Source organism: Arvicanthis niloticus, chromosome 6 (genome assembly GCF_011762505.2).
Source record: "Arvicanthis niloticus isolate mArvNil1 chromosome 6, mArvNil1.pat.X, whole genome shotgun sequence".
NCBI classification, from domain to species: domain Eukaryota; kingdom Metazoa; phylum Chordata; class Mammalia; order Rodentia; family Muridae; genus Arvicanthis; species Arvicanthis niloticus.
The window spans coordinates 39167157-39194372 of NC_047663.1; the positions used below are offsets into that span (position 1 = coordinate 39167157).

The 27216-nt window shown below is 45.4% G+C and overlaps 2 protein-coding genes across 18 annotated transcripts in view; one reads left to right on the forward strand and one right to left on the reverse strand.

Moving 5' to 3' along the window:
* The window catches only part of Rffl (ring finger and FYVE like domain containing E3 ubiquitin protein ligase), a 65647-nt gene extending 61279 nt beyond the window's left edge, over positions 1-4368 (forward strand). For all 15 annotated transcript variants that reach the window (XM_076936183.1, XM_076936173.1, XM_076936179.1 and 12 more), the window contains one exon: positions 1988-4368. In XM_076936183.1, coding sequence (XP_076792298.1) covers positions 1988-2169 — 182 coding nt within the window. In that variant the 3' untranslated portion in view covers positions 2170-4368. The remainder of the gene's footprint in view (positions 1-1987) is intronic.
* On the reverse strand, positions 3922-27214 carry Lig3 (DNA ligase 3). 3 transcript variants are annotated; one of them, XM_076936167.1, is made up of 20 exons: positions 27087-27214; positions 24502-25055; positions 22162-22305; positions 19742-19942; positions 18857-19008; positions 18058-18224; positions 17861-17938; positions 17110-17278; positions 15434-15589; positions 13558-13689; positions 12975-13054; positions 12064-12151; positions 11733-11810; positions 11367-11490; positions 10720-10862; positions 10317-10391; positions 9772-9918; positions 8563-8767; positions 7898-8019; positions 3922-6902 (listed from the first exon to the last, which is right to left on the reverse strand). In XM_076936167.1, exons 2-20 carry the CDS (start codon positions 25049-25051, stop codon positions 6669-6671), a joined length of 3045 nt encoding a protein of 1014 aa, XP_076792282.1. In that variant the 5' UTR covers positions 25052-25055; positions 27087-27214; the 3' UTR covers positions 3922-6668. The 3 variants fall into 3 exon arrangements, with proteins under 3 accessions (XP_076792282.1, XP_034362637.1, XP_034362638.1); XM_034506746.2 differs by having other exon boundaries at positions 19742-19939; positions 27083-27206; XM_034506747.2 differs by having other exon boundaries at positions 27083-27206.
* Between the last annotated feature and the right edge of the window lie 2 nt (positions 27215-27216).

The following is a 27216-nucleotide window of genomic DNA, read 5'->3' on the forward strand; positions in this document are numbered from 1 at the left end:
CATATATTGTACCCTTTTGAAAGCCTTGAGGGACGTGGTTGTAAATTTCCCAAGAGAGAATATTCTCAGTAATGTTCCAGTCTGTAGAGCACTTTAAAACTTTTCAGAATTTATCCTAAGTAAAATGGTCCAATGTGCAGAATGGGCAGAGTTGCGTTTTCCTACTTAGTTATCTCACCCCCACCCCAATAATACTAAGATGAGATTAATCTATGTGTTACCATCCTTCCTTCTCCCCATTTCTTAGAGAATACTGACCACTGAGTCTATGTGTTTATTCTCTCTCCTCGGTGAGGTAATGAATGGTGAAATTCTGTAGACGACTCCTTTTGTTTTCGATATTTGTGTACCCTTCTAACCTCCATATTAAGGTCACAGGGGCTTTAAATAGGCTGAACTCTCACAGCCAGCCACCTGCTGTGGAAAGTGTTTTTTGACTTGATGTGTGTTTCATAGTTATGTATGAATAGCTACATGAAAAATTCCAGAACCGCTGGGCAGTGGTGGTGCACGCCTTTAATCCCAACAGTTGGGAGGCAGAGGCAGGCAGATTTCTGTGTTTGAGGCCAGCCTGGTCTACAGAGTGAGTTCCAGGATAGCCAGGGGCTACACAGAGAAACCCTGTCTCGAAAAAAAAAAAAAAAAAAATCCAGAACCACCAAACTAGCAATAAACAAACATATACAATAGGACCGTGCATTCAGTGACTTCATTTTTGAGACTAGTACAGAACAGAAAAAAAGGACTTAAAAGCAACAGAGAAATGGAAAATTCCCTTGGAAAGTTGCCAAGTCCAGTTGGGAGCTGTGGCTAGTAGGAGAACAGTTTTGTTTTATGGCTGGTTAATTTAGGCTAGTTCGACACACAGTAGATAGGTGGGCTTTTAACTATGAAGGCTTTTCATAGCTGAAGTAGAGTAGTAGCTGTGTCTACCAGTAGAATAAGCCCCAAGTTAGTATTTATTGAGAACTCTGTGGACAGGGCAGTTAACAGTGTCTTGATAGTCTCTGCTCTTGGAGCCCTTGTTCAGACGGCCATTATATCTATGAGCCTCTCTGAGTTGAATGTTGACTATCTCAGCAGCCCTGTGTCCTTGGGCAAGCCACTTAACTTTGGCCTAAGTTGTGTCATTTGTAAAACCCACTTTAGCACCTCTGGGTTAACACTGAAAGCTCTTAGGACCCACCCTGCCTGACACGTGTTAGGCAGTTAATCAGTTAATCAATGTGAACAGTTATCATTCCCAGGGCAGAATGTTCATTATCAGATGTTTAAAGAAGACCTACCATGTGACTCATGTTTTGGGAATTCAAAGATAAGTATCTGACCTCAAATCGGAAAGCAAATGCTAAGCTTATGATTACCGTCTGAATAAGTTGAATTAGAAGCTCTTAGTCTACTGTGGGAGAGAAGTAAATTATCATGCAGTATGATAAGCAGTCAGAGGTATGAATAAAATTCAATGGTTGTAGCACAGAAAAGGGAGCAGTGTATCTGCCCATGTCCTTCTATTAGGAAGTCTTTTCAGAAGCTTAGAGGTAGGTAGATTGTTGGATAGCACAAGGAGTCCCCCATGATTCTCAGCTTTATTAAATCAGGTCTATGTTTGTAGATAAGCATTAGGATTCTTAATGAACCATTCATAACAGTTCTGTTTATATCCAGACTTTTCTGAGCCAGTTTTTATCTTTTCGGCATATTCTGCCTCAAGAGACGTGGTACCTCAGCATTATTCACTCACTGAATTACAGCCTCCTTGTCCGGAGTCCTGGGATATTTTTGATCAGAGAGTATCGGACTCAAACCTTTTTGTTATGTTACCAAGGGTGGCTAGTTCCTGAGGTTTTTTTGTTTTTGGTTTTTTTTTGTTGTTTTTTTTTTTTTGATGGTGCTGTATTTGAGGGGAAGTGGATTTGGGGTTTTTCTTAACACAGGCCCTTATTTACAGAGACATAATCTTTTCTTCTTTTTTGCCTTGTTTGTCCAGGGGGAGCAGTGCCTTCTGGCCTGGAGGAGAACCTGTGTAAGATTTGCATGGACTCACCCATTGACTGTGTTCTGCTGGAGTGTGGCCACATGGTGACCTGTACCAAGTGTGGCAAACGCATGAACGAATGTCCTATCTGCCGGCAGTATGTGATCCGAGCAGTGCATGTCTTCCGGTCCTGAGGGCTAGCATTGGCTTCTTCAGTGCCTTACAGGACATAGCCCAAGATGTCTGGGCTCAGGGTTGGTCCGATGCACAAGGGCAGTCTACTGTGAGAAACTGGCAGTGTTCTGAACTAGAACAAGTGGAGTTGCCTAGCATGCCTGTTTTAGGTGGCAGAGCCCAAAAACCAGTGGAAACTGGTTCAGATCACATGGGTGAATGCCTGCTTCTGTGATCATTGGGTGGTGATGGTAATCAATGAAGAGGTCTTTCCAGAATGTGGACCAGTCTTCCCGTCCTAAGATCCTAAGACACATTTCATACATCTGTATACCACTCCTCCTCAGAAGTCCTGCTGGAATTGTTATCTTCCCCCACCCCACCCCCAGCACATTTGGATTTAAATTTCTGGTCTCTCTGGCTTTCTGTGTGTTAACAAATCTTTAAGTCTTCTCATTTGCCTAAAACCCATTTGTTTCTATGGACCAAAAAATGTTAATCAGACCAATAGTATTCCTTAGGTCAGAATTTGGATCAGTAAACTGACTTCTAGTGAGAAACTAAGTCTTAAGTGATATAGAAAAAAGTTCTAGGTTGAGTCACTTCTGTTTAGTATTGGGGTTAGAAAGGACCAGTCTCTGACCTGACTGCTGGAAAGTCCGTAAGAAATGGTGTGGCTTCTCTTGGGTTTGACTTTGTGTCATTCTTAACTTTAGATTATGAGGAAAGAGAAATCGAGGCAGTAGCTTTATCATTTTGGCTTCTGGGCCTCATTTTCCAGCAGGCTAAAACTCTTAAAAAACCACTTTAATTATATTTTCTCTTCCCTGGGTTTTAAACTTGCTTATTGAAGGTATAGAAACGTCACCAAAGAGCTCTGCTCTCCTCTAGCCTGGCTGCTCATGGAATTCTTGGAGAGCAGACATATAGGGCAGTGTATGAGGCACTGGAAGGTGTTCAGTTTGTTGGACTGTGCCTATGGCTGCTGAAAAGTCTTAATTGCACCCTCAACTGCTTGGGCAGGTCAGGACGAAGCATTCTTTAATTCATGATTCCAGCCCTCGTGGGGTCTCTACACCACTGAGGCAACTGAAGGGTTTGAGTAACGTTTGCTATAACAGCTCATCAAAGCACAAAACACATAGTGATAGTGTGTTCTTCTGTGGGATGAACCCGCAACTTGGCTAACACTGTGTAGCTATCTGAGACTGAAAGTACCAACCACTCATGAATCTGCAAAGTAGAGGGAAACCTCTTAGGAGGCTATTAGAAATGCTTAGCTTCTCCACTGAATTCCTGAGGATCAAGTAGTTCCATGAAGCTGTTGTCAGAGATGCCAGGCCCACTTACCTCTGCATTCTAAGTCCAGATGACCAGATTTTGGGTCAAAGCTTTTGTGGGTGTCAGGGATTCAGATCCCTCCACAAAGACTACCTTGCCCTCCCTCCCTGAAAAGTGAGTACTGTAGTTTACAATGTCTCCAGTTTAGTACGGCCCACTGATTTTGCTGCTCCTGAACTCCACTGTGAAACAGGTCTGATCTTGCAGCTCAGTTAAGACCTAACAGTAACTTTAAAGCCAGCTCTCCCTTATGACTGCTTTCTCTTCTGAGGCCTTACCTTCCTACCTCCTATACAGGAACAGAAAATACACTGATGGCTGTGGCTAGCAACCCAAGTAACAACCAGAACCCATGTCATTTATTTTGGAGATCTTACCTTTAAATCTCTACCTTTGGTGTTTTTACTTGAGGGGGAAAAAACCAAAACATGTCAAACAACTTTTTTATTGTTAAACCAAATGAAAGCTGGAACCCATTCCAGTTAACATCTCAGGTAGAAAACCTGATTTTTTTTTTTTTTTAAATACCTGAGCCCCTTTTCTGTTCACGGATCCTTGGTCTTAATTAATGTTGAAACACCTAATCCTTCCAATTATTCTGTGGATTTTGCTGATTGCACCAAGATTTCAGTTGAGACTTACGTTTCAAAGACACTGACTGCTTCATAGGTTGGAATAGCCAGTTCTAAACTAATGAGCTGTAAAGGAATTAATAGTTTTTGTTGTACAAATTTGTTGAGATCTCTTGGATGTAAATGTGTAGCTCCAAGTGGCTTACATTAAGATTTTTCTCACCTGGGTGTTAAAAAGCATACCCAAATGTGTATTTTTTGTTACAGAGCTCTGCTTTATAATTTTGTAATAAAGTTTAAATATTACAGATGCCTGTCCCATCTGGTGTGAGGGGATAATGCCAGAGGCCCCCAAAGAACTTGTAAATGCAGGCAAACATCAGTCCACATGCACAGAGACACTGCCCTTCAGAGACTGTATCCCACTTATAGAGATGCTTGGGCCACCTGGTCTTGTCAGGGTTCCCCCGCTCTGCTGTGACTTGCCCAAGATCACAAGAGAAACTGTGGAACAGACGTGGAGCTAAATGTAAGAATGATTCTCAAGAGCAAATGGGAAGCACCATGTGAAGTTATTCACAGTCCCACTGTAGAGGGACCTTCAAGAGCTAAGTAGAAAGTAACCTCAAGACAGCTAGGTAGGCAGTAAGTTTTCAAGTTACCCGGAAAGATTGACAGTAGCTTTCGGATACAGACAAGTGTGGCTCAAAGGTTGGCCCAGCAGACTACAGAGTAAGCATAGGCCTGTACCCACCTGACCAGGTGCCTGAGGGGAGTGTATCACCTCTGGGAGAACTGGATAAAAGGATTCTACTCGGTATCTAGCTGTTGAGCATCCAGTAATGAACACTGCCTGTCATCAACTGGCAGTATTTAAACAAAGGCCACGGGGAGGGGGGATGGGCATGTTTCCAGCCTTGGGGGAGGTTTCAGGTGATGGTGCTTAGGGTTGTGTAGAAAGACAGGAAAAGATATAAAGGTCCACAGAGTTTAACCCCTCTGCAAAGGGAAATGTACAAAGACCTGACAGTGAGTTGGAGTGAATATACAGTAAGGCATTAAAGGGACAAAGGGATGAACTTTTGGCCCCGTGGGATTGGGAAGGGAAAGCGTCCTCTTTGATGCTCTACCAAGCTGCTCTAAGGAAGGCAAGTGTTCAAAGCACAAAGCAGCTTCTGCCTTGAGGCTAGAATAAAGTGTTTTACTTACCAGACTGAATGTTGCCTACTCTGCACTCATCAGAGCATCTACACCCACTACTGTCTTAAACAGTAGGTGAAGGACAGAGCCAGACAAGCAAGCAGCCTCCTAGTGGGATATATTACTTTAGCAGTTACATGGGGTGGTGGGTCTATCTTAGAGGCTCATGTAAGTGTTTAAGAGGTTCCACCATAGTAACCTAGCTCACAGGTGGTGGATAGGTAAGCCTGCTTGAGTTCATCAAGGGGTGGCACAGCATAGACAAGGAAGCCCATGCTTAGACCCAAATGTGAACTTTTAACATGTGAGGTGGTAAGCTAGGCCTCCTTCTGGACAACATCTGTACCAGGGTGTGTGCTGCATGCCTTAAACAAGGTGTCTGAGGTCACTGGCCCAGTGATTTGGCAACAGTGACTCTGCCCATTCCTCTTGAGGAACTGATGCTCAGATGATGTGTGATGTCACTGGTAACTTGAGACCATTTGAAGTTGTCTTGAAATGTTGCATAACCTCATGTTAGCCACATTTCAAGGGCTTGCTAATCAGATGAGGCTAGTTTAGTACACTTCCACTGTTGCAGAATATCCCATGTGCAGTTGTACACAGAAATCATCTTTCTTTACCCTTCAGGGGCATCTGCCACACATGGCACAGGAAGCAGCCTTGGTAAGCAGGATGTGGAGATTTTCCCAGCTATGGACCTGTGCTCCCAAGAGTAGTCAGATTTGAGGAGGCAAATTTACCTTCAAGGAGCCTCTGTCTCCAAGGAGGCTACTTTTCTGTAGATGTCAGTCTCTCCCTCCAGGCAGTGACCTGGAAACTATAATCACTGGAGACTACTTTGTTCTTTCATGTGAGGGTTTGGACCAGGCATAATAAAGGTTTTGCCATATATAAGAAGCGTTTAGGAACAGTTTAAATACAGCTTTTAAGATGTACATGGAAATGAGCAGCACAGGAAGTAGATTCTGCTCAGTCTTCATTCCTTAGTCACCGAGGGAAACTGGTGGAACCAGTGGGGGAAAGGATGCTTCTTATTGTTTAAATTCTTACCCCAGGGTAGCCATGGACTTCTGATACCATGATTTCTTCATGCCTAGCTTAAGATTTCTTATTTATAAAACTGTAGTTCAGTGGCAGAGTGCTGTGCACAGAATGAATAAGGGTCTAAGTTGGTTATCAGCACCCCAGACAACTAACAAAACAAAGCTAGCACCTGGATCTGAAAGTTCCAGTTAAACTGTTTGTGTCCACAGCAGCTAACTCCTGATCCAGAAGAGACCTTGAAGAGTCAGAAGGTGTAAGAAGGTACACTGCTCGGAGAAGAAGCCCTTACCCTTCAGGCTGAGCCTCCTGTGGTGGTAGAGTGGGCAGAAGAGGACAGCCCAAAGAGGAAGACCAAAGTCCTAGCAAGGAGCTATCAGCCTCCGTTTCCGGATACATGCCCAAATCCACTCTGAGGAGACCAACTGGGCATCAGTGTTCTTGTCCTTGTTACCTAGCACGTGTGTGGCTGAGGCCATGTCAAATTCCTGTACCAGGTCCCCGTCGAATGCCACAAAGTAGCGTTTGAGCCGTCTGAAGTCTGGTGTAGAAGGTGGCAAATAGAGCCGCACCCCAGTGAAGACATCCATCAGCACCTGCAGACATACAGAGTGAGGCCTAGCCTGGGTACAAGTGCGACTTCACCCACCTGATGACAGCTAGGGATACCTGGAGTCTGGGACTTAGGACACAGTTTACTGGAGAAAAAACAGAGGCGTTGCTATCCCCTCCTCCAGTCATTCAAACTGACCCCGGTCTGACAGTTCTTCCTGACTCCAAGAAAAAAGGGAAAAGTGATGGGCTCTGAGATCCAGCTAAACTGTTTGGAAAAAGGACATTTCTCCAAGAGCCACCCAATGCAAAATACCCTGGAAGATCAGTTTGTTCTGCACAGCTACCTAGTCAGAGGGCCTGGGAGTCTTGCTCATCAGTGTGGATGAGTTCAAGGGCTTCAGGGAGGGCAAAGAGATGGGATTGGTTTCTACTGAGAACTGGGTGCAGGCCCTGAGATGTCAACTTCTATGCATATGCTTGGTCATGAGTGCTATCTGTTAATCATGGCCAGAAGTTAACCAGGGTACCATAGACTAGCTAGTAGTTCCTGATCTCAGGTACTCAACAGATGTTGCCAGACCAGGGACTAACAAAAGGGAAAATAGGCTCCTTAGCTGGGAGTTGTCTATGCCGTGGCAGTCTCCCTCTCCTTGCTGGGTAGAACTGTTTCGAGACAGAGATACACAAACATGCTGCACCCCACAGCCAGAGTGTGCTTCGCTCTTTAATGTGAACTGTAACAACATTGGCAGCAGGGTGGGCTTGCAGCCTCTCTTGCTAGGCCGGCTCTATCTCCTGCCTGTCTGCATAGCTTTCCTTCCTCTTTGCCTGCTGGCCCGCCGCCTCTGCAAGGCAACAAGAGGGCACAGGGTGGAGCAACAGGACTGCTCACCTGCCCAGAACAGGAAGGGAAAGGGCTCCGGGAGTCTTCCCCCAAACCAATACGGACAGCTTTTCATATTCACACACAGGAGCCTGAATCTCTAGACCCTGAGCCAAACTGGCCTGTGTCCAGTACCGCTATTTTTTCCCTTACCTTTGTCAGGCACGGTGTCTCATCAGTAGCTTTCCTCTTCATTCCCACTTTGACTGGAGAAGACTTCACAGCCAGCTTCTCTCCTGGTTTCATGGGGGAAGGCTTCGGAATCAGTTTGTTGCCTGCAGGACAGCAGAGGTCGGGCATGTATAAAGCATGTCTGATCCCTGGCAGTGCACAAACTGGGATATGTCTATAATCCAGCACTAAGGAGGTAGAGACAGGAGGCTCAGAGCCATTCTGAACAACACAGTGAGTTAAAGGCCAGCCTAGTGTAGAAAAACCCTGTCTCAAAAACCACAAAACCAAGAACAGGAAGGAAGATGGTAAGGAAACAGCCCTGTGAGTCAGGAAGAACACAGAGATCAAGTACTTCTGTTCGAATGATGAATGAAAGGGGAGCACGGCTGTTAGCCGGATCCTTTAGCTCCAAGGTGGCTTATTCCTCAGTCAGACTGGCTGTCCCTGGGTCCTCTGTCATCCAGGTTTGCTGAGTAGATGAGGAGTACCCGGGAGACCAATTTCTAGCCCCTAGGAATGTGCTAGAAACACACGGCTGTAGCAGACGCCCAGTCACAGGCCATCAGAGTTGAAGTGTACGCCTATGTCCTACCATCTCTGGCCTACCCACAGCCCTCCCCATCACCTTAGGTCCCTTTACTCACCACCTCTGTTACTGGGGTCATTCAGCTTCTGTTCAGTCTTGGCACTGGTAGAGGACTTATTGGGGGGGGCCTTGGGGCCCTTGCGGGGCACAGCAGACCCAGCAGTGCCCTCATTCTCACCACTGCTACCTCCAGGAGTGGAGCTCTCCTCATCTCCAGCCACCACAGTGAAGTCTGCCTTGTCTTTGGACAGCTGGTACAGTTCCTAAGAAGGGGGAGTTGGGTGCTGTCACTGACCTGACCCACCTGTGTCTGTGATGTGTGCTGCCTGATACATATGGCTAAGGAACAAAGTAGGGCTCGGGAACCTGAGTAATTTGGGTACAAGCTACTTTCTGTGGAAAAAGAAACTCTTGACTGGCTTTAAACTGAAGATCCCCCTGTCTCAGCCTCTCTGGTGCTCATATTATAGGCTCAGATGAACTATGTTTTGTTGTTTTGAGGCAGAGTCTCACTCTGTAGCTCTGTCTAGCCTAGAATTCACCATGTAGATCAGGCTGGCTTTGAACTCAAGAGAAATTTTTGACTCTGCCTCCTGAGTGCTAGAATTCTAAAGGTGTGCAATATTACATTCTGACTAAATCCCAGTTCTTTTTCTTAAAGGAAAAAAAAATGTGTAAATGTCTGGTGCCTACAGAGGCCAGAAGAGGGCACTAGATCCCTGGGAACTGAAATTATAGACAGTTATGAGCTGCAGCGAGTGCTGGGACTCAAATGGGGGTCCTCTGTAAGAGCAGTCAGAGCTCTAACCACTGAGCAATCTCTCCAGCCCCTAAACCTCAGGGTTTTTTTTTTTTTTTTTTTTTTTTTTGGTTTTTCGAGATAGGGTTTCTCTGTGTAGCCCTGGCTGTCCTGGAACTCACTCTGTAGACCAGGCTGGCCTCGAACTGAGAAATTCACCTGCCTCTGCCTCCCAAGTGTTGGGATTAAAGGCATATGCCACCACTGCCCGGCTAAACCTCAGTTCTTAATTAAAGTAGGACTGTGGTCTAAGTAACTCCTAAATTGTCTGTGGAAAGCTAGGCTCTTTGGGGGACCTGAGGAAGGGGAGCTAGGAGAAAGAGGTACCAGTTTCAACTCTGAACTGCTCTCTTTGCTTTGTCCCTGTGGATGGAGATAGGCCAAATGACATGTCAACAGGGTAGATGCCCAACACTCCAAGAGCAAGACAGTGGGTTGATGACTCTTAGAGAGCCAAGGAGCTGGCACCTTGAGTTGGGGGAGGTTAGTGGCAGATTTCCAGTCTTTGTCATCCCGGATTCGGGTGCATCGAGGAAATCGGATGGAGATCCCATCAGCAGTGTGTGCCTCAGATCTGGAGAATTCTGCCCCTGTGATCTCCCACACAGCAGCTTTCTGTCAGGTATAAAACAGGTAGATAGATTATCACTGGCCAGGAAGGAACTCTCCAACAGACAGAAACAGTGTAAAGCATTTGAAAGCACAGAGGCTCTCTCACTAGCAGCCAGGAGGCCTGTGCCAGTTATGCCTCCTCGTGAAACCTGTCTGCTTAAGCAGGGCCTGGTCTAGGTTTACTTCTAGAACAGGTCTCTTTTACAAATGGAAAGAAATTTGCTTCCCCTCCACTAAGGACAAGTCCTCAGGGCTGGCTGGTTAGCCCTGTGCTTGTCATTTGGCTGAATATCCAAGTCCCATCCTGGGTGGACCTTAGCAAAGCTGGATTGACTTCTGTAGCACTGGAGAACTAAAAACTACTTCTGGAGTGGGGGCCACAAAACATCCGGTGACAATACCTTTGGGTCTGGGACGATGAAGTCGGGGTAGTAGATCTTGTTGATCTTCAGCCAGCTGGGTATCTTGCTAGGATCCTGAAGGAGAAGACACTGTTTTGAGGTCCTGTCATGCTGGAACAAGGTTTAAACCCTATCTTTGGCAATAAGACTGTGAAATGACTTAGCTAAAAAGGATGACCTCTCACCCCAAGTAATCTTCCCTCTTCAGGTAGGCTATGGCCCATCATCTAGAAGACAGGCTCTCAGATTTAAAAGCCTAATCCTGCTTCTATGCCCAAGAAGTAAGCTCCTTTCTGAATGAAGAATCGGGACTTGCAGACCTCAGTCCTCAAAGCACAGCCTGTTTCAGGAAGGATGACTTGTCCAGGGCCAGGGTCACCCAGGTGCCAGGTGCCTTCCTTACCTTGCTGATCTTCACCATATCTAGCTCTTTCTGCAGGCGGGCAAGTGTGGCATCATCATGGCCTCCAGCACATTTGGTGACAGTGCACCACTTCTGGCTGTCAGGGTCATAGCAGCCCATGAGGAAGATGGACATCATTCCACCTAGGAGGGGACATGAATTGAGTGTGGGCTAGAAGGAACTACCTCTGACAGGCCCACCACAAACTGCTTGGAGAAGAATGAGCCAAGCCTTACCATCGAGAGTGTCAGAGTAATCACACTCTACCTTCTGGACTCTGGGGAACTGGAAGTACCTGACACATAGCAGACACAACCTGACATACTGCCTAAGTGTTCCTCAGACCTCATCTTTCTCCCCAATTAAGAAATACATTTTTTCTGAGAAGGAAGCTGTCAGGCCTTGAAATAGCTGGTAGTTGAGCTTCATTGTGCCAGAACTGCAGAGGTTATTGTTGACCAACTTTCTTTCCAGTCTTCATACATGCTACATACAGGGTGCAGGGGGGGAGGGGGAGGCAACTTGTGGGAGTCAGTTCTCTCCTTTTACCAAGTGGATACTAGTGATCAATTTAGGTCTGAAGGCTTTAGTAAGAAGGCCAGTGTGTGTTCTGATAGAGTACCACGTCAGGAACCAACACCACTAACCTTTGCTCCCTTGCCCATAGAAGGCCCCAAGAACCACCAGATCAGCAGTATCGGCCATGGCCCCCTCGTTCAAATAATCTTTCTTAACTTTCAGCCAGTGCCGCTTCCCAGGCTCATATGTACCCTGAGGGGACACACACACAAAAAAAGATCACAGGTATGGAAACTGCACAGAGGTGGAGTCCATCTTTTCACCACTATGGGCTGATCTCAGTGTCAAGGCGCTACAGGACATACAAAGCCATTTTCAGATCCAGGACCAGCCTGCCCCAGTTGAGTGGGAAAGATTCCTACATAGCTCTCCCTCTCTCCCACCGCCAACGCCTCTGTCACTTCCAGCAGGAAAAGACAGGTGTTGCAGCTTACCTTCACATCCTTTAGCACCAACCCTTCCAAGCCCTCTCGGATCACCCGGTTTATCATGTCAGCCAGGTCTGAAGCTTTCTGAGGGACGGTAGAAGAAATGTGCAGGATCATGTAAGAATAGACTGTTCACTTCTATACACTCGTGTGTATAACCTGGAGCTGCTGTGGCTTGGAGAGGCAGGCTGCAGACAGCAGTTTGCCATTGGCCTATGCAGGCAACATAGGCCAATGGCAAACTTATCAGCTAAGGCTCATCCTCTCACACCCCATGGGGTTCTCTACTCTCTTTTCAAACCACTAGATCCCTGCCTAGGAGAGGAACTTCACTTACTGTGACTTGCTTCATTTCTGAGAACATGATCCGGTTACGGATTTCAACCATGTTGTCATGAAGAAACTTCCGTCGCTCACAGAGAGGCCTAAGGGAAACAGAGCTGAGGTAAAGAGCCTCCCTTCCACTCCTAGCAGGAACCTTGACACAGGATAGTGCCCAGTGATAGAACTGTTGCTTCAGGAGAGGGACAGCTATGGATCCAAGCTCCCGTATGAACAGTTGTGCTGTCAAAGTCCTGCAGGACTCCATCAACACTAGAGATAAACAACTCTAAGCTGTTGCCCACAGCCAGTTCGTAGCTGTGCTTTCTACTCTACTGAGTCAAGAGAACACCAACCTCTAGCCCCAACTACATGTTCTGTCCTGTCCCACTTGAACAATGTTACAACTCTTGTGCTATCCCTAACCCCCAGGCTGGCACAGGCCTCAGGACCCTACCCCATCAAGTCTTACTTTCATAACCATGGGTGTAGCTATACAAACAGGATTAGGGAGAATCCTAAGTGCATAAAGCATAAGTATCAGTTGTGTAGGTCGAAGCTTTTGGATGGAGCTCACACTAGATGACCAGTTCCCCCTAGATGTTTTACTCATAGCATCCCCTATAAGCTCATAGATAAAATGCAAAAATGTTAGCCCTATCCCTATCTCTTTCCTAACTGAAGCCTCTATAGGCCCAACCCAGATAAATTCCCAGTGAAGATAAGAATCTAGGTTTAAAAACAGTAGCTAGGGAATAAAATCCAATGGTTGATTATATGTTTAATACGTCTAAAGCCCTGGATTTCATCCCCAGTACTGCAAAAAAAAAAAAAAAAAAAAAAAAAAAAAAAAAAAAAAAAAAATGAAAAGAAGAAGAAAAAAAAAAAAAAAACCCTCAAAACATGTCAAAATACAAGTTAACTCACCTGTCCATCAAGCTGACATCATTAAAGTAGATACAATCAAAAACAAACAGGCAGACATTAGCATCCTGGAAAGCAGCTTTCTGCAGAGAAAATGAGGCAAGAGGCATAGGAGGGAATCAGGGAAGTAGCAGTCCACCTCAGAAGCCCCTTGTAGACAGTCCATTCAGTGCTCTGCAGGGCCACAGAGCACTCCAGAGATGGTGCTCACTAAACTTTAGATTCCAAGTGTTTCCCAAAGGCCCAGATGTTCCCAAGGGTGGTGAAGTAGGGGAAGGGCTTAGGTCATTAGCTCCTAAAGGGATTGTGGGACTGGCCCCTTCCTCTTGCCATAATTCTTAGCTCATGATGTAAATGACTTTGTTCTGCCACATGTTTAGTGGACTCCTGTATTCTCTGACTGTAACCTCTAGATACAGAACCTTTCTCCTTTATAGAATGGCTACCTCCAGTATTTTGTTACAGTGATGAAAGTGTACATGCTCGACAGAAACAAACTCAAGCCTAAGTTGGTTCTAATATCTCCCCTCCATCCCTTTGTCAGACTGACAGCACATGTTTTGCACACCGGACTCTTAGTGTATACCTTGTGCACTCCTAGAGTTCCAAAGGGCAGTGGTTTGCCTGTGCTGTTGTCAATCAAGAGCACCTCGGAGTCCAAGATCATGCTTTGACCCCCAGGAAAAGCTTTGGGAATATAGTCCTTGAAGTGGGCTACCTAGAAGTAGAAAGGCAGCTTTGGCAAGGGTGACTTGGCAGTAAGACCTAAAACTAAGCCACACTGATCAAGGCTCAGGAAAAAAAAAAAAAAAAAAAAAAAAAAAAAAAAAAAAAACACCCAGAGAACCTTGCAAGCCCAAGCAATGAGTGAAATGAACAGCTAGGTTGTACCAGTCCCCCAAAGAGTATCAGGCTATCTGCTTTATCAACTCTGTGTAGATCCAGAAAATGGTCAGCCTACTGAGTCATTTTCTATGGGCTATACAGAAGGCTGGGAGGAAAAGGAAGAAACAGTGAGTTGGTCAGGAAGGACCTGGAGGTAGACAAATATGGGAGGGAAGGAAGGAGGAAAGACAGGTAGGTGGGGACTAGTGTTCATTACAGAGAATTGGTGTTATCAGGCTGAGGACTGGGATGGGAACAGATAGGTTGCAGGGCAGACAAATAAAGCTCTCGAAAGAGCAAGGAATGAGAACAGGGTCTCCTCTAAGTGGGAGCTCTGAAGCCCCTGCTGTCTTCAGAGTATAAGCACTGGGGCAGGGTTCTTCCTAACAGAGCTAGAGGCCCAATTTCTGATACTCAGTGGGAGAAGTCCCACAATTCCAAGTATTTTCTGACAAAGGGTACCAGCAGTGGGGTCTGGAGAGCCTGACAATGTCTCTGCTAAAAGCAGCTGAATCACTGCCTAGGGTGTGGAACGGGATGAGGAAAGATCTGACTGACCATCCTTACTCCCTTCCATCCCTAACCCAGTCCTTTAAGAACCAACAGACACTGACTGATGACATAGTTTAGTATACAGCCCTTGCCTAGCCTGTGTAAACCGTGATTCAATCCACAGTATTTGGAAAAGTAAAAAAAGCAGATTCTGGAAAGCTGTGTTCAAATGGTCCTGGGTCACAAGAGGGACTGTCTAACACATCTTTATCTCAGCAGTTCCTGATCAGCTTCTAGCATACCTGGAACAAGAACCTCACTTAGAGTTTCATGCAAGACGACTGGTCAGCTCTCTAGCTCAACACATAAAACAAGTGGCCCAGCCACCAAGTCATCCCCACAATACATCCACCAATATATAGACTCTGAGAAACTGAGTCAGAACTAGGAAAGAAGTGGGCAGCAAAGCCAGGAATAACATTTACTCACAAGCTACTGGAACCAGATATCCCAGCTGTTTCTCTTCACAGACCACCGACCTCAGGACTAGCCCTGGAAGCTGAGAAGGGCTAAGGACTGAGGCTCTTAATTCTGAGTAGGGTAGGGATCAGGATCCCAGACAGCCCCACAATACTGTGCACTTATCAAACTCTAAGATCCATGAAGGTCCTAATTTTTATCTATTGTTTGTACTTTTTTTATGTCCACTAACTACCACAGCGTACAGCATTTGAGAAATACTTGTTGAGCCACCTAATGAATGATAATCCAACATTTCCTTGTACAAGAACCCTAATCTAGCCCAGAAGGAGCACAGGGGACAGGGACACACCCAAGATTTTCACTGAGCTGTCTGTACTGTCTCAGGGAGCTCTTTCCTATCTGACTAACCCAAGTCTGGGCTTGTTGGCTGTCCCAGCTAAGCAGCCTTTCGTTACTAGAAGAGTGCACCCTTCATTCATTTACAGAAAAAAAAAAAAAAAAAAAAGAATTTCCTCCAGTGAAACAGCTTGAAAGGCCCTTAAGTTCTGGCCCAGCAGTTTTTTTAGAGGCAGGGAGGAGACGTCCTGCTGAAAGGGTATTACCTTATGAGGCAGGACAGGCTTGAGACTACGGCTGAAGTAGCTGAAGTGGTCCCCCTTCTTATGCACCTGGACTCGTTCACCATCGTACTTGATCTCAGAGAACATGCCATTGGGACACTTCTTCATTGCATACTCGATGGACTTGCAGGCCTCAGCCTTGGGATGGAAAAAACAAATGTTAGAACCCTTTAACCAGGGCTCCTCAGCAGAGTATGGAGCTCAGATCATCAGGACAGAATCGACTCAGGACAGACTGCTGAAGGGGTGATGTATTGCAAAGGGCTGGACAATGCTGTATTCTGATAATAAAATCATCAGCTGATATCCTGAGCTACATAGCAATATTGTCTCAAATAAATAAAAAAAAAGTTGGTTTAACAGTTTGCATTCTGAAAAAGACAAATGCTATCCATTCTAGAATACAATTCTTCTAAAATAGGATTTACTTTTTTCAATAACGTAGCCCCTTACCAGGCACCTGTCTTATTAAACACACTTGCTATCACAGTGTGTTGGTGGAGTTAAGAGTGGAGAGGGCCAGTGACAGTGGAACTGGCAGGGTGACTGGAACCAGAAACTGACAGGACACCCAGACCCACTCACTCACATACTGGCACTAGCCAGATCCAAACAGTAACTATCATTTTAGGGGTTCTTGACAGGCCACAAAACAATGTCATCTCATCTCTGATATGATGACATCTTTGATATGATCCCTTAAAGGACAAGTGCTGAATGGGAAACCTGAAGGTCAGGGAGGTTATGTGCTTACTTAAGGTCAGGCAGCCAGGAAACAGCCAGGCTTGGATGTGTATCTAAAGCCTCATCCCAAGCCTGTGTTCCAAGCACTAATAAGGAGCCAACCCACACCATTCTTCTGACAAGGCTGTGGAAAAGGACTCTAGGAAGAATTCCCACAGAAGCCAAAAAAGCCTCTATTCCAGGTGAGGAAAAAGGTTCTGACCCTGGCATGGAGATCACACTATTTTAGCAAGCTAGTCTGTATTTCTGGTAGTGAGAGAACTCTTTCCTATTCTAAACACAAGGATTTAGTATTACAAGACAACTTAAGCCGGGCGGTGGTGGCACACACCTTTAATCCCAGCACTTGGGAGGCAGAGGCAGACGGATTTCTGAGTTCGAGGCCAGCCTGGTCTACAGAGTGAGTTCTAGGACAGCCAGGGCTACACAGAGAAACCCTGTCTCAAAAAGGAAAAATAAAGAAGTTCCCTGCATACCCCTGGGAAGCTCAAGGAGACTTACAGCAAGCGGCAGAGCACCAGATGTTGACCAGAAGGGACAGCCATCCTCACTAAAGATGCACAAATCCAGCTATGTACTGGAATGAGGCTTTACTTCTACAACTTCTTTTCCCTGTCACAGGAAGCCTGGCTCTGTTGCCAGCTCTGAGCTACCCTGGAGGGTAGCCCTATCTTCAAGTGTGATGCTACACTACTTGGTCCCACATGCCGCTCCCACAGGGACAGTAAAGTGTAAGAGGCCGGACTCGGTTGAACTAGATCATCTACCTTCTGAACCTTCACTTCTTGGCCTAGCGCTGCTCTGCTCACCTCCACTCTTCCCTGGCAAACTACCAGAGCTCTTGCTTTTCATCCCTATCAGATGCCAGCAACTTGAGGAGACATGGATGTTAGGGACAAGGAAGTGCTCCTCACCAGCATGGGCTGCACAGGTGTCATCAGTGAGGCCTGGACGCTCAGAGCCCGCCGCCGGCCTGGGTCCTTTTCCACCTCCTGCTCGTTGTGAAGGATCCGCTCCACCACATCCTGCAGGTTGCGTGATGCTTTGAAGGCTTCATAAGCATTAGGGTCAAGGGCATCTAACCTGCCAAGGAGAACAGGAGCAAGGAAGAAAACCTCTACATCTGACATTATAGCTTAGGGTAGCAGTCTGTCAGACAAGGAGAGATGCTGGGGAAGTAGCTTTGTTTTTTACTTTAATTTGAAGATGTGACTAATCTACAGCGGTAGTCACATGGAGCCACAGACAGTTATAAATGGACCCCAACACAACATTTAGCTCAAACTTTTTTTTTTTTTTTTTTGTAACTTGAATGGACAGTTCTTGAGTATCATTTTGTAGATTTTGCAATAGGAAAATGTTGGAAATCAAAGCTGGCATAGGAAAAGACAAAGCAGAAAAATTCAGGATTTGAGACTGCATGCCTTACATGGTATCACCTTGGCAGAGAATAGGTCTGGAATGGGTAAGAACTTTCAGTTGTAGCAGTTGATGTTAAAGACAGTTATCTCTACTTTGTTTGTGAGAAAATGGATGTGGAAGTGAGTTAGGGTCCAGAAGAAATATAATGAGGGTTCAAATCTATAGCAGGACTCTCCAGCCTTGAGAGCAGCAGGGAACAGGGCAGTTGGCAGTCTGGGCTGTGAGAGGGGCTGTGACACTTACACATGTTTTGCACCCGCGTTCATCTTCAGATCATGTTTGATCAGCCGGATAATGCATTTGAGGTCATTGGCTGTACACCTAAAGAGATAAGGCATACTCAGCTTTATCTCTCAAGGACTTTGATCCTCCCTTCCCAAATTAGTACACTTCCATAGCCCATCCCCATAGGGCCTGGTTTCAGTGGGACCACCCCTCACCTGGAGGCAATGTCCTGCAGGGCCTGCTGCTGCTCATCCTCTTTGGTGAGCTTGGAGAGATGCAGGAGGAATGCATCTACTTCCTGGATGGTGAGGAGGCTTTTGGCAGCTGGGGGAAAAGACTTGCTCTGCTCAAAGAAGACTCTGATCGTCTCTGACACGTCACCCTGTCTCCAAAAACCAAAATGCCACTGCTGCAACCCCAGCAAGCTTGGGACACATGCCAAGTCAAGAGTTCCAGCACTGTGTCTGTCCCTAAGTCATACTTCTTGGGAACTCTCTCCCATCCAGTTCTTAGGAGGGGCCCATCTATCCACCTGCTTGCTTTAGCTGAGCAGAGGCACAGCACTAATCTAAGACTGAGCCAATCTGATTCCTGTTTAAGAGTCTGAACCAAAAGACATGGTCCATGAATAGTAGATGCTTAGATAAAAACTTTCCATGGCACCAAGGCTAGAATCATGAACAAACCAAAGATGAATGGAAAGTCCAAAGAAAGTAGAGGATAGCAAGCAAGTAAATAAAGCCCAGCACAGTTCCAGGACAGACAAAAGGAAGTCTCAAGCCTTGACTTTTCAGATAAGGCCTTTGTGGCTTGGCAGTGGTGTTTTCAGTTATCAAACTTAGGAAAGGAACAGCTTTATCTTCACACTCGGCTTCCCCAGCCTAACGGAGTCTTGTTCACTGAGTTTCAGCTTCCTACACCAGTATGTGCTCAGTTATTTTTTAAAGTGGCTATGGAAAGATTATCCTGGCAGAGTCCCACCTAGGTTATGACCTCCCTATACCTGCTTCTGACCTGTTCTAGGTCCCGGGCCATATCATCTGGGTTGCAGTTAAAAATTCGGCTAAACAGTTTCACAATCTGCTTATCATTTAAGTTGTAAACACTCTTGATGACACCAGGCAGCAGCAGCTTCACTGTTAGGTACACATCACCGCGGAAGCCATCTGAAAACAAAGGAAAGGAACTCCCATTAAGAAATGGAGATGTCAGGTATGGGTGCTGCACACCTTCCATCCCAGCACTTAGGAGACAGAAGCCTGAATGCAGATCTCTGTGAGTTCAAGGCTACCCTGGTCTATATAGTAAGTACTAGACAGCCAAGGATCTACAGTAAGGCCCTATCTAAATGATGATGATGATGATGATGATGATGATAAAGACAGGAGGAGGAGGAGGGAAGAGATGGAAGAGGAGGAATAGAAGGAGAAAGAGGAAAAAAAAGCAGAGATTGCTTCCCACAACTCCCTGCACGTGTGTCTCACCTTTACTCCACAGTCTCCCAATGGGCAAAGCCCTGACTTTCACATTATGATGAAATAAGAGATACTGCATGACAAACAGTGCTAGATCCATAAAAGAAACAGAGCCAGGGAGTTCTACTCTACACTGGGCATGTGGTTCCCTAATCACATATGCTAGTGGGACATTTGTCTATATTCACCAAATATGATGGGCTCTTCTGCCTCCTGGGGACAAAATAAGGGCAGAGGAAGAAAACAGCCAAGCACCCAAGCAGAACTGGCCATATAACATGCAGGGTCTGGTGATAACCCCAGCTATGGATCCCATTTCAAGATGATCAAGAATTTCATGACACTAGTGTCTTGTGCCCATCAAGCTGGCCGTGGCTTTGAGCCTTTCAGAGGAAAAGCATGTTTAGTGTATGTACAGTCCTACCTCCTGTGGAACCTTTCTGCAAGAAGTTGTGGATGATCTGGGTCTTGGTGTTATAGCTAGGATTTTCAGCCACCATGGCACACAGCTTTCGGAATTCTCGTAGCAGACAGTCTTTGTGCTTAGGGTCACATTTACTTGCAGACAGACTCGTCCTAGGAGCAGGGCTTGAAGGGGATTGTTCAGAGTTGTTGGGTTTGGCTGCTAGAGAGAAAAAACCACACAGATGGTTCATTTTTCATTTTGGGGGAAGCACAAAAAGGAAGAACACTAAAATTCTGCTGGGGTTTATATATCATTTTATTCAAGCCCCTCAAAGAGTCACTGGAGGTAGATGTACTGGATCCGTGTATCAGGTACAGATGTGGAGGCCAAGTAATCAGTACAAATACCACTGCATGAAAACTGCACTAAGAAGCACCTGTGTGTATGAGTCCTCACACAGGAACAAAGGCTGCTTTCATGCCGAAAGCCACCAAGCAGATCTCAGAGCAATTGTCATTCTGACTCCACAAAGGCTGGGGTGAGCAAGAGAGAAAAAACCAAAGGACCTGTAAAACTGAAATGACTGCCACTGTGGACTGTCAGAGCTATTGCAAACCTGGCAGGTTACAGAGTTCACTGTTCTCTTACTGTTGAGGCCCAAGGCCTGAGAGCAGACAGCTTTCAAGACCACCTACCCCCTTGGAAAAAGAGTGAAGACAGGGATGCCAGCAAGAGTCAGGGCCCACCAGTGTGCCCCAGCTCATCTTTTATTATCAAAATAAAAGGCACCTTGGTTTATCTGAGAGAAACCTCAGTGATTGAGTCTCACCTCTTTGTGACCATTTTCAAGAGCAAGGCAGAGTTGTTCTATCAAGAAAGTGCTGACTAAGGCTTCTTGTTTGGGTTTGTAAATTGTAAGTCTGTCATCATCTCTGACCTGGATCTGATCTGGGGGTGGAGATCTTTCCAGAGCATTGGTATTTAGCCAGGTTCACGAAGGAGAACACCCTGTTCTTCTCAACTCTTCTAAACTCCATGCACAAGATCAAGGCTCTCCCTGGACTGTGCCATCTTTAGTGTCACCCGGAATCTTCTGCATCCCTATCATTGATCCACTACCAAGCACAAACTGGAGTTCTCAAATAACAAAATCTGCCAGAGATGGCAGTACATGCCTGTACTTCTAACACCCAGTAAGCAGAGACAGGAAGATCTTAATTTCAGAACAGGCTGGATGAGAAGACCTCTCTCATATAAGAGTTTGAGTTGGGAGTAGCTTTTAATGGCTAAGCCATCTCTCCAGCCCAAGACTGTCTCTTAAACAAAACAAACTGTGCGTACATGCATTCGTGTATCATAAAACTCCTATGAAACCAGGCATCATTTCTGTAATGTTATCTCCCATAGTCCTCTGACAGGATTAATGTCTTGATTCACTGACAAAGCCGTAGACACTTGCTCAAAGCACCAAGTTGTCAAGCATGGGCCAAACCTCCATTCTCCTGACTTTACATCTAGGCTTCTTTGAACCTCTACACTACTCAAGTCCAAAGGTTTCATTTTGTTATTTTCTTCAATTGAGCCAGCCATAACAATTGTTTATCTCAAACAATAAAGGGTAAATAACATACTGAGACAAACAGATATCAATGTAATATTAGCTCCACATCTGCCTAAACTTCAGTCCATTCACAGAATGAGCAGGAGGGTAACAGAAGAGCACCTCCCCAGGTTAAGTGAAGAACAAAGCCCCTAGGCCAATGCTTTCTCTTACCTACAGCCAATAAACGACCCTCTCAAGTCCTATATGCAACATAGGTTCTAGCAACAATTCACTGATTCCATGTCCCAAACGATAGTTCATTATACAACAGAAACAAGCTACTTACGTGTGTGCATGATAACAAATTACTGTTTATCTTGCCAAGACTTAAGCAAGAAATAGGAGATGGAATCTGAATCCAGAGCCCATTAAATCCCAAGTCCTCCTGCCTTATCACTGGGCCCTACTGTCTCCCAACAAAACACAACACTCTGCATCCAGAGCTTCCTCTGGCTCTAATCTCATCAGCTCAACTTTAGGAATATATGAGCACAGAATATCAAGAGAGATCACAGGAGAACATTTTATGCATGACCTATCCTCAGCTCAAGCAAGTTTGGGGAGACAATTTCTCAGAATTCTGTCATTTAAAAATACAAGAGGAACAGGCCAGAAAAAAATCTTTTTGACCCAGGTAAAAACTTTAAGTAGAAGTAGTCCTGAAAAACCAGCATGCCCCTGCTATAACAGAGATTAACGTACGAGAGTTAGCCATGGCCACACTGCCCAGATAGAAGCCAGTTCTGGACACTCGGTAAAGCAGTATTCTCACTGAACCAGAGACTTAGACACCAAATAGAGAGTTAACAGGGAAAGCCACCTTAACACATCTTACCTGAAAAGCCAGAGAATTTCCGGGGATTGGTACTGGTAATAATCGAAGCACCTTTCACTGGAGATGTCACCTGGCCAGTGGTTGTCAGCTTAGCCTGGACAGCAGCTTTCTTCTTAGGTGTGGCAGCTGCCTTAGAAGACAGGTCTACAGGACCCACAAAGAATAAAAGTACCTTTCAGACAAAGACTGCCGAGAAAGCTTCTGGAGATTTTATCAACAATTTTCAAATCCTTGTTTGGTAAGTTTCTATTATATCCTGACCCCAGGCTGCCTAGTCTTTTTAGACTAGTAAAAAGTAGAGGGAGGCATTAAAAGGATATTGGTTGGAGAGAAAGAAACAAAACAGAACAGGTATTTTGAACCATTTATATCTATTACTAACTTGAATTTTTATCAAAATTGCATACCTCTTATCGAATACATAAGAATTAGTACAGATCTGGGAGAAATCAATAATGTTTTTTATTTTTGAAGATTTTTATTTCATGTGCATAGGTGTTTTGCCCACATATATGTCTGTGTATATGTGTGTGCCTGGTACTTAGAGAGGCCAGAAAAGGGTATTGGGTCCCTTGGGATTAGAGTTGCAGATGGCTGTGAGCTGCCATGGGGGTACTGGGAATAGAACCCAGGTTCTCTAGAAAAGCTACCTTTGCTCTTAACTGCTGAGCCATCCCTCCAGACACAGTGATCACATTTTGATAGATAAAACTTCGGCTGGCTCTGTAGAATAGCCCCAAAATATAGAAACAACACAGTAAAATGGAGACAGCAGAGCATGTCTGTCTGGCACAGGTAGAGAAATCTGAGTGCTCACTGCACTTCCTTCCTAGTGAGATACAAGTCAGTATGAAGGCCCGTCTTTAGGGCCACAGCCTTTAGATCTATATTACTTTAGAGACTGAGAGTCCTCAAATAGGCATATAAAAGTGAGCACGCATGTATATGTAGATAAATATATGTATGTGATTGTGTATATATGCATGCTTATCTTTCTAGTTGTTCCAAGAACTTAGAATAAAAGATATGCTATAATGATGAGACATACAGCATCCAGATCTTAGTTTCTAAAATTGTTTTTCCATTAATGGGAATCCAGACTCCTTAGAGGAATGGCTGCCTCCAAGGCTAAGAAAAGACACACAGAAGAAGGTCAAGAGCATTCTCTTACGCCTAATACATAAGTACTTAGAAGATATTTCTCAGACAAAAGTCTTGCTAGCCTTGAATTCACTCCAAAATACCTAGGATTACAGGGTCATACCACCACCTCACCTCGATAAACTCTCAAAAAAAGGATGTGCTAGGGGTAGTTGGAAAACATGCAATTTCAGACCTGAGAGGCTGATGCAGAAAAGACAGAATTTAAAGTCAAACTTAAAAGTCTGTCTCACAAAGGGGGGGGGGGGGGGTAGGAGAAAGAGAGAGAGAACACAACAGAACAAGCAAATTAGTGTATACAGGATACAGAAGCCAGCCTAAAGAGTGTGCAAGATGGCCAAATATGGGACAATTAAATACCAAACTGAGTATAATATTGATCTGTAAGTCTCTGGAAAAAAGTAGTAATCTGCTAGTTCATAAAGCTAACAAAGTGACAGCTAAAAGGTTGGTGGTAGTGTGTATTCTTTAAAAATATCATTATCTAAATGAAAGACCATGGAGTACCAGCCTTGGTAACACAAGCCTGTAATCTTAGTCCTGAGGAGACAAGACAGGAAGATTGCTCCAAGTTTGAGGCCAGCCCAAGCCACATGGCATAGCAAAAACACATCAAAAAAAAAAAAAAAAAAAAAAAAAAAAACAAAAAATAAAAAATAAAATAAAAAAACAAAACAACAAAACCAAAAAAAAACCTCTGGAAATGCTGCAGAATAAAGGAGGACAAAGAAACATGACAATTAATTGCAATACCCAGCCTGATTCTAGACTTGAACCCTGCAACGGAGGAAAATGTACTACTAAATTATAGCCTTCAGTCACCTGACAGAACAGTATACAGATAAGTTTACTGAGGCTCACAGGTAAACTATGATTTCAGAAGAAAAGATCCTATTCTTAAGATACATACTAGGTGTATCCCTCCGGGGCCTGGTGATACAACTTTCTGAATGGCTCAATAAAAATCAAGACTGATATGGAAGTGAGAATGAGCATATAAACAGAAACGATAAAGCAAACTGACTGTTATCAAGAAGGAAATCTGTGTAGAGAGCCTGAGTGTTCTTATTCTTATAACTAGTCTGTGAATTTGAAATTATGTCCAAGGAGGACACACAAAGAAAGAAATCTAGACTCCTATCAGCACCAGCAAGCTGAGCGTGCAGGTTCTCCCCTCACCGGCAATGTGCTGGCTTATCTGTTCCTTTTCGTTATCTTCCAGCTCTTCCCAGCCTTCCAGCTCGGTGAGGTCTTCAATTTTTTTTGTGGTGGCCCGTGCCCGTTCCAGTTTCTCAAACATGCACTTAATGTGGTACCACTCTTTCATGTCCCCCCCGGACTCTGAGAAGGGATTAGGAACCACTTTGCCAATGCGGCACACACCCTTTACAATCTTCTCCTTGCATTTCTTGCAGCCAGCTGTGCCCCGCTTGGCATAGTCCACACAGAAGCGCTGCTCCGCCATCGCACAGGGGCCAGTACAGAGTCCCACATGCGAACCTGGCCAGAAAATAAAGTGGGTGGCAAGTGTTCTTAGATGACCTCTCTGGAAAGATAGGACAGGCTTTCTTCTCTGGAGGAGGCAGAATCCACAAAGGAGATTTGTTTCCGACCACTGGCTGAACTGTCTTATGGCAGCCCAACGATTCTGTTCTGGGAACAAGCACAGTTCTTTTCTGCCAAGGGCACAAAGGTTTCTTGGGAAGAGGATCTTGAAAGCCAAAGTCATATAGCTGCATAAAAGGGTAGAACACAGACAGACAGACATGAAGAATCCAGGCTTCCAATTTCTCAATGGCTAGAATCTCATACAGAGCACGTGATTAACCAAGCACTTCCCTATGCATTAAATATTTACCACCCAGAGTTCCAATACAGGAAAAACCAGTTTCCAAAGGGGCATGCAGCATCAACATTGTAGAGACTGATAGTAAAGTCAAAATGGTTGGTGACCTTTAAATATTACCAAGATCCTGAAGCTCTGTCTTAAAAACCAAGAAAAATTACATCATGTTTATCAAGTTTCCCTATGAAATAAGAGCCACTTTCAGAAAACAATTAAGCCACTGTAACAGTTTTGGGATTTCAGAAGAAGGGCCCCTTTGAGAGAGGCAACTAATCAGAGTGTATAATCAGATTGACTACCTGAGTTCAACACTTAGCAATTTATCAGCTGTGTGACCTTTGTTGAGTTACTTTACCTCTCTGCTCCTATTTCATCTGTAAAATGCAGCTCACAGTAGTACCTAATTCAAGGAGTAGTTGTTCTAAAAGTCCTTAGAAGCAGAATAAGCAATTCCCTTGCTTAACTCGGCAACCTGAATCAGGAAAGCTTGAAATGACTGTAAGAATCTAAGCAAGTGATGAACCAATTCAAGTGGAAAATGATTATTCCTACCCCTTCTTATATTTATAATTATTTAAGTGGCTTTACAGCTTTAATTTCCAATTTACTGAAAACTATTCTTAGTCCAAACTCTGCTGAGAAGTAAAAATGATATTGGGTCAGAACAGCAAGCTGGCTTTACTTGCTGCTGTGCGACCCAGAGCAGAGCGCAGCAGATATACTATTGAAGAAGGGGTTGGCGGCCAAGCCTACCCATCTACAGGGAAGAGGGAAGGTGAGGCAGATACCAGGTGAGTTGGTTTCCTCCAACAAGACCCTTAGTCCACTGATCCTCTCACCTCCAGTGCTGGGATTATAGTGTAAGCCACCAAGCATGACAGTTTATTTTCCGTTTGAGACAGGATCTTTCTATGTAGCCTTGGCTGTCCTGGAAGTCACTAGCAAGCTAGAGTTCTGAGTGCAGGGATTAAAGGTGTGTGTTACCACACCCCGGCCCCTGTCTTATTTTTAAAAACAGGACTAAGAGCTAGTTATGGTGGGATATAGTTATAGCTCATCTATAATCCCATCACTCGGAAGACAAAGATATGATTGCTGTGCGTTCGAAGCTAGTCAGTCTGGTTTACTTACTAAACTTCTTGTCTAGCCAGGGGTACATAACGAAGACCGTCTCAAAAGCAAAACAAAACACACAAACAAACCAAAAAAAAAAAAAAAAAAAAAAAAAAAAAAAAAAAAAACCCAAAGTTTAGAACTACTTCATGAGGTGATTAGGAAAACTACAACGAATACAAGGGCAGGCCGGAGGTGGAGTTCTGAACTCCCGGAGGATGTACACCAAACTTGTGTATTTGACAATGTTCAACTTGGGGGAGGGGAGGTCCGTGACTGGCAGACTCAGTGGGTCACACAAGCCCTAACGGTTAAGAACCAGAGAGGCAAATGAAGGCCAGCAGGGCTGGGGAGGAGCTCCGGGCCAGTAGTTTAACTTTCCGCAGATTAGGGTGGGTCGAGTGTCGTATCGCCCAGCCCAGGATACGACAATTAACTATAGGGAGAGACCGGCGCAGGAAGGCCCGGGAAGCCCCGGCCCCCGAAGAGCGAGCAGCACAAGTTGTGAGGACGAATCGTGGCCGTGCAACAAGGCTGCGGGGAGGGACCAGCAGCCGCCCGGTCCCGACCCTCTGAGGATGCCCATTCTATCGCAGGCAGCATCCTGCCCTTCCGGGTACCCGCTTGGGGTCCCGGGGGCCGCGGGCCTCCCGTGGGCTCCCGGGGGGCCTCCACGTCACGGAGGGTGTGCCCCCAGGCTGAGCGGCGGGCGGGGGAGGAGTCACGGCCACTCCAGCCACGCCGCGCTCGGCCACGGCCCTCCCCACACGGCGCACCGCGGCCCGCCGCGCCGCCCCTCACCTGCCTTCTCAGCTGCCCCGGCTCTGACGCTCCGCACGGGCCACCGGACCAGAAGCCCACAAGGCCACGGGCCTCGCACGTAGACTAGACCGCCTGTCTCTTTAAATACGGGTCCTTGAGCCGGAGGCAGTGCG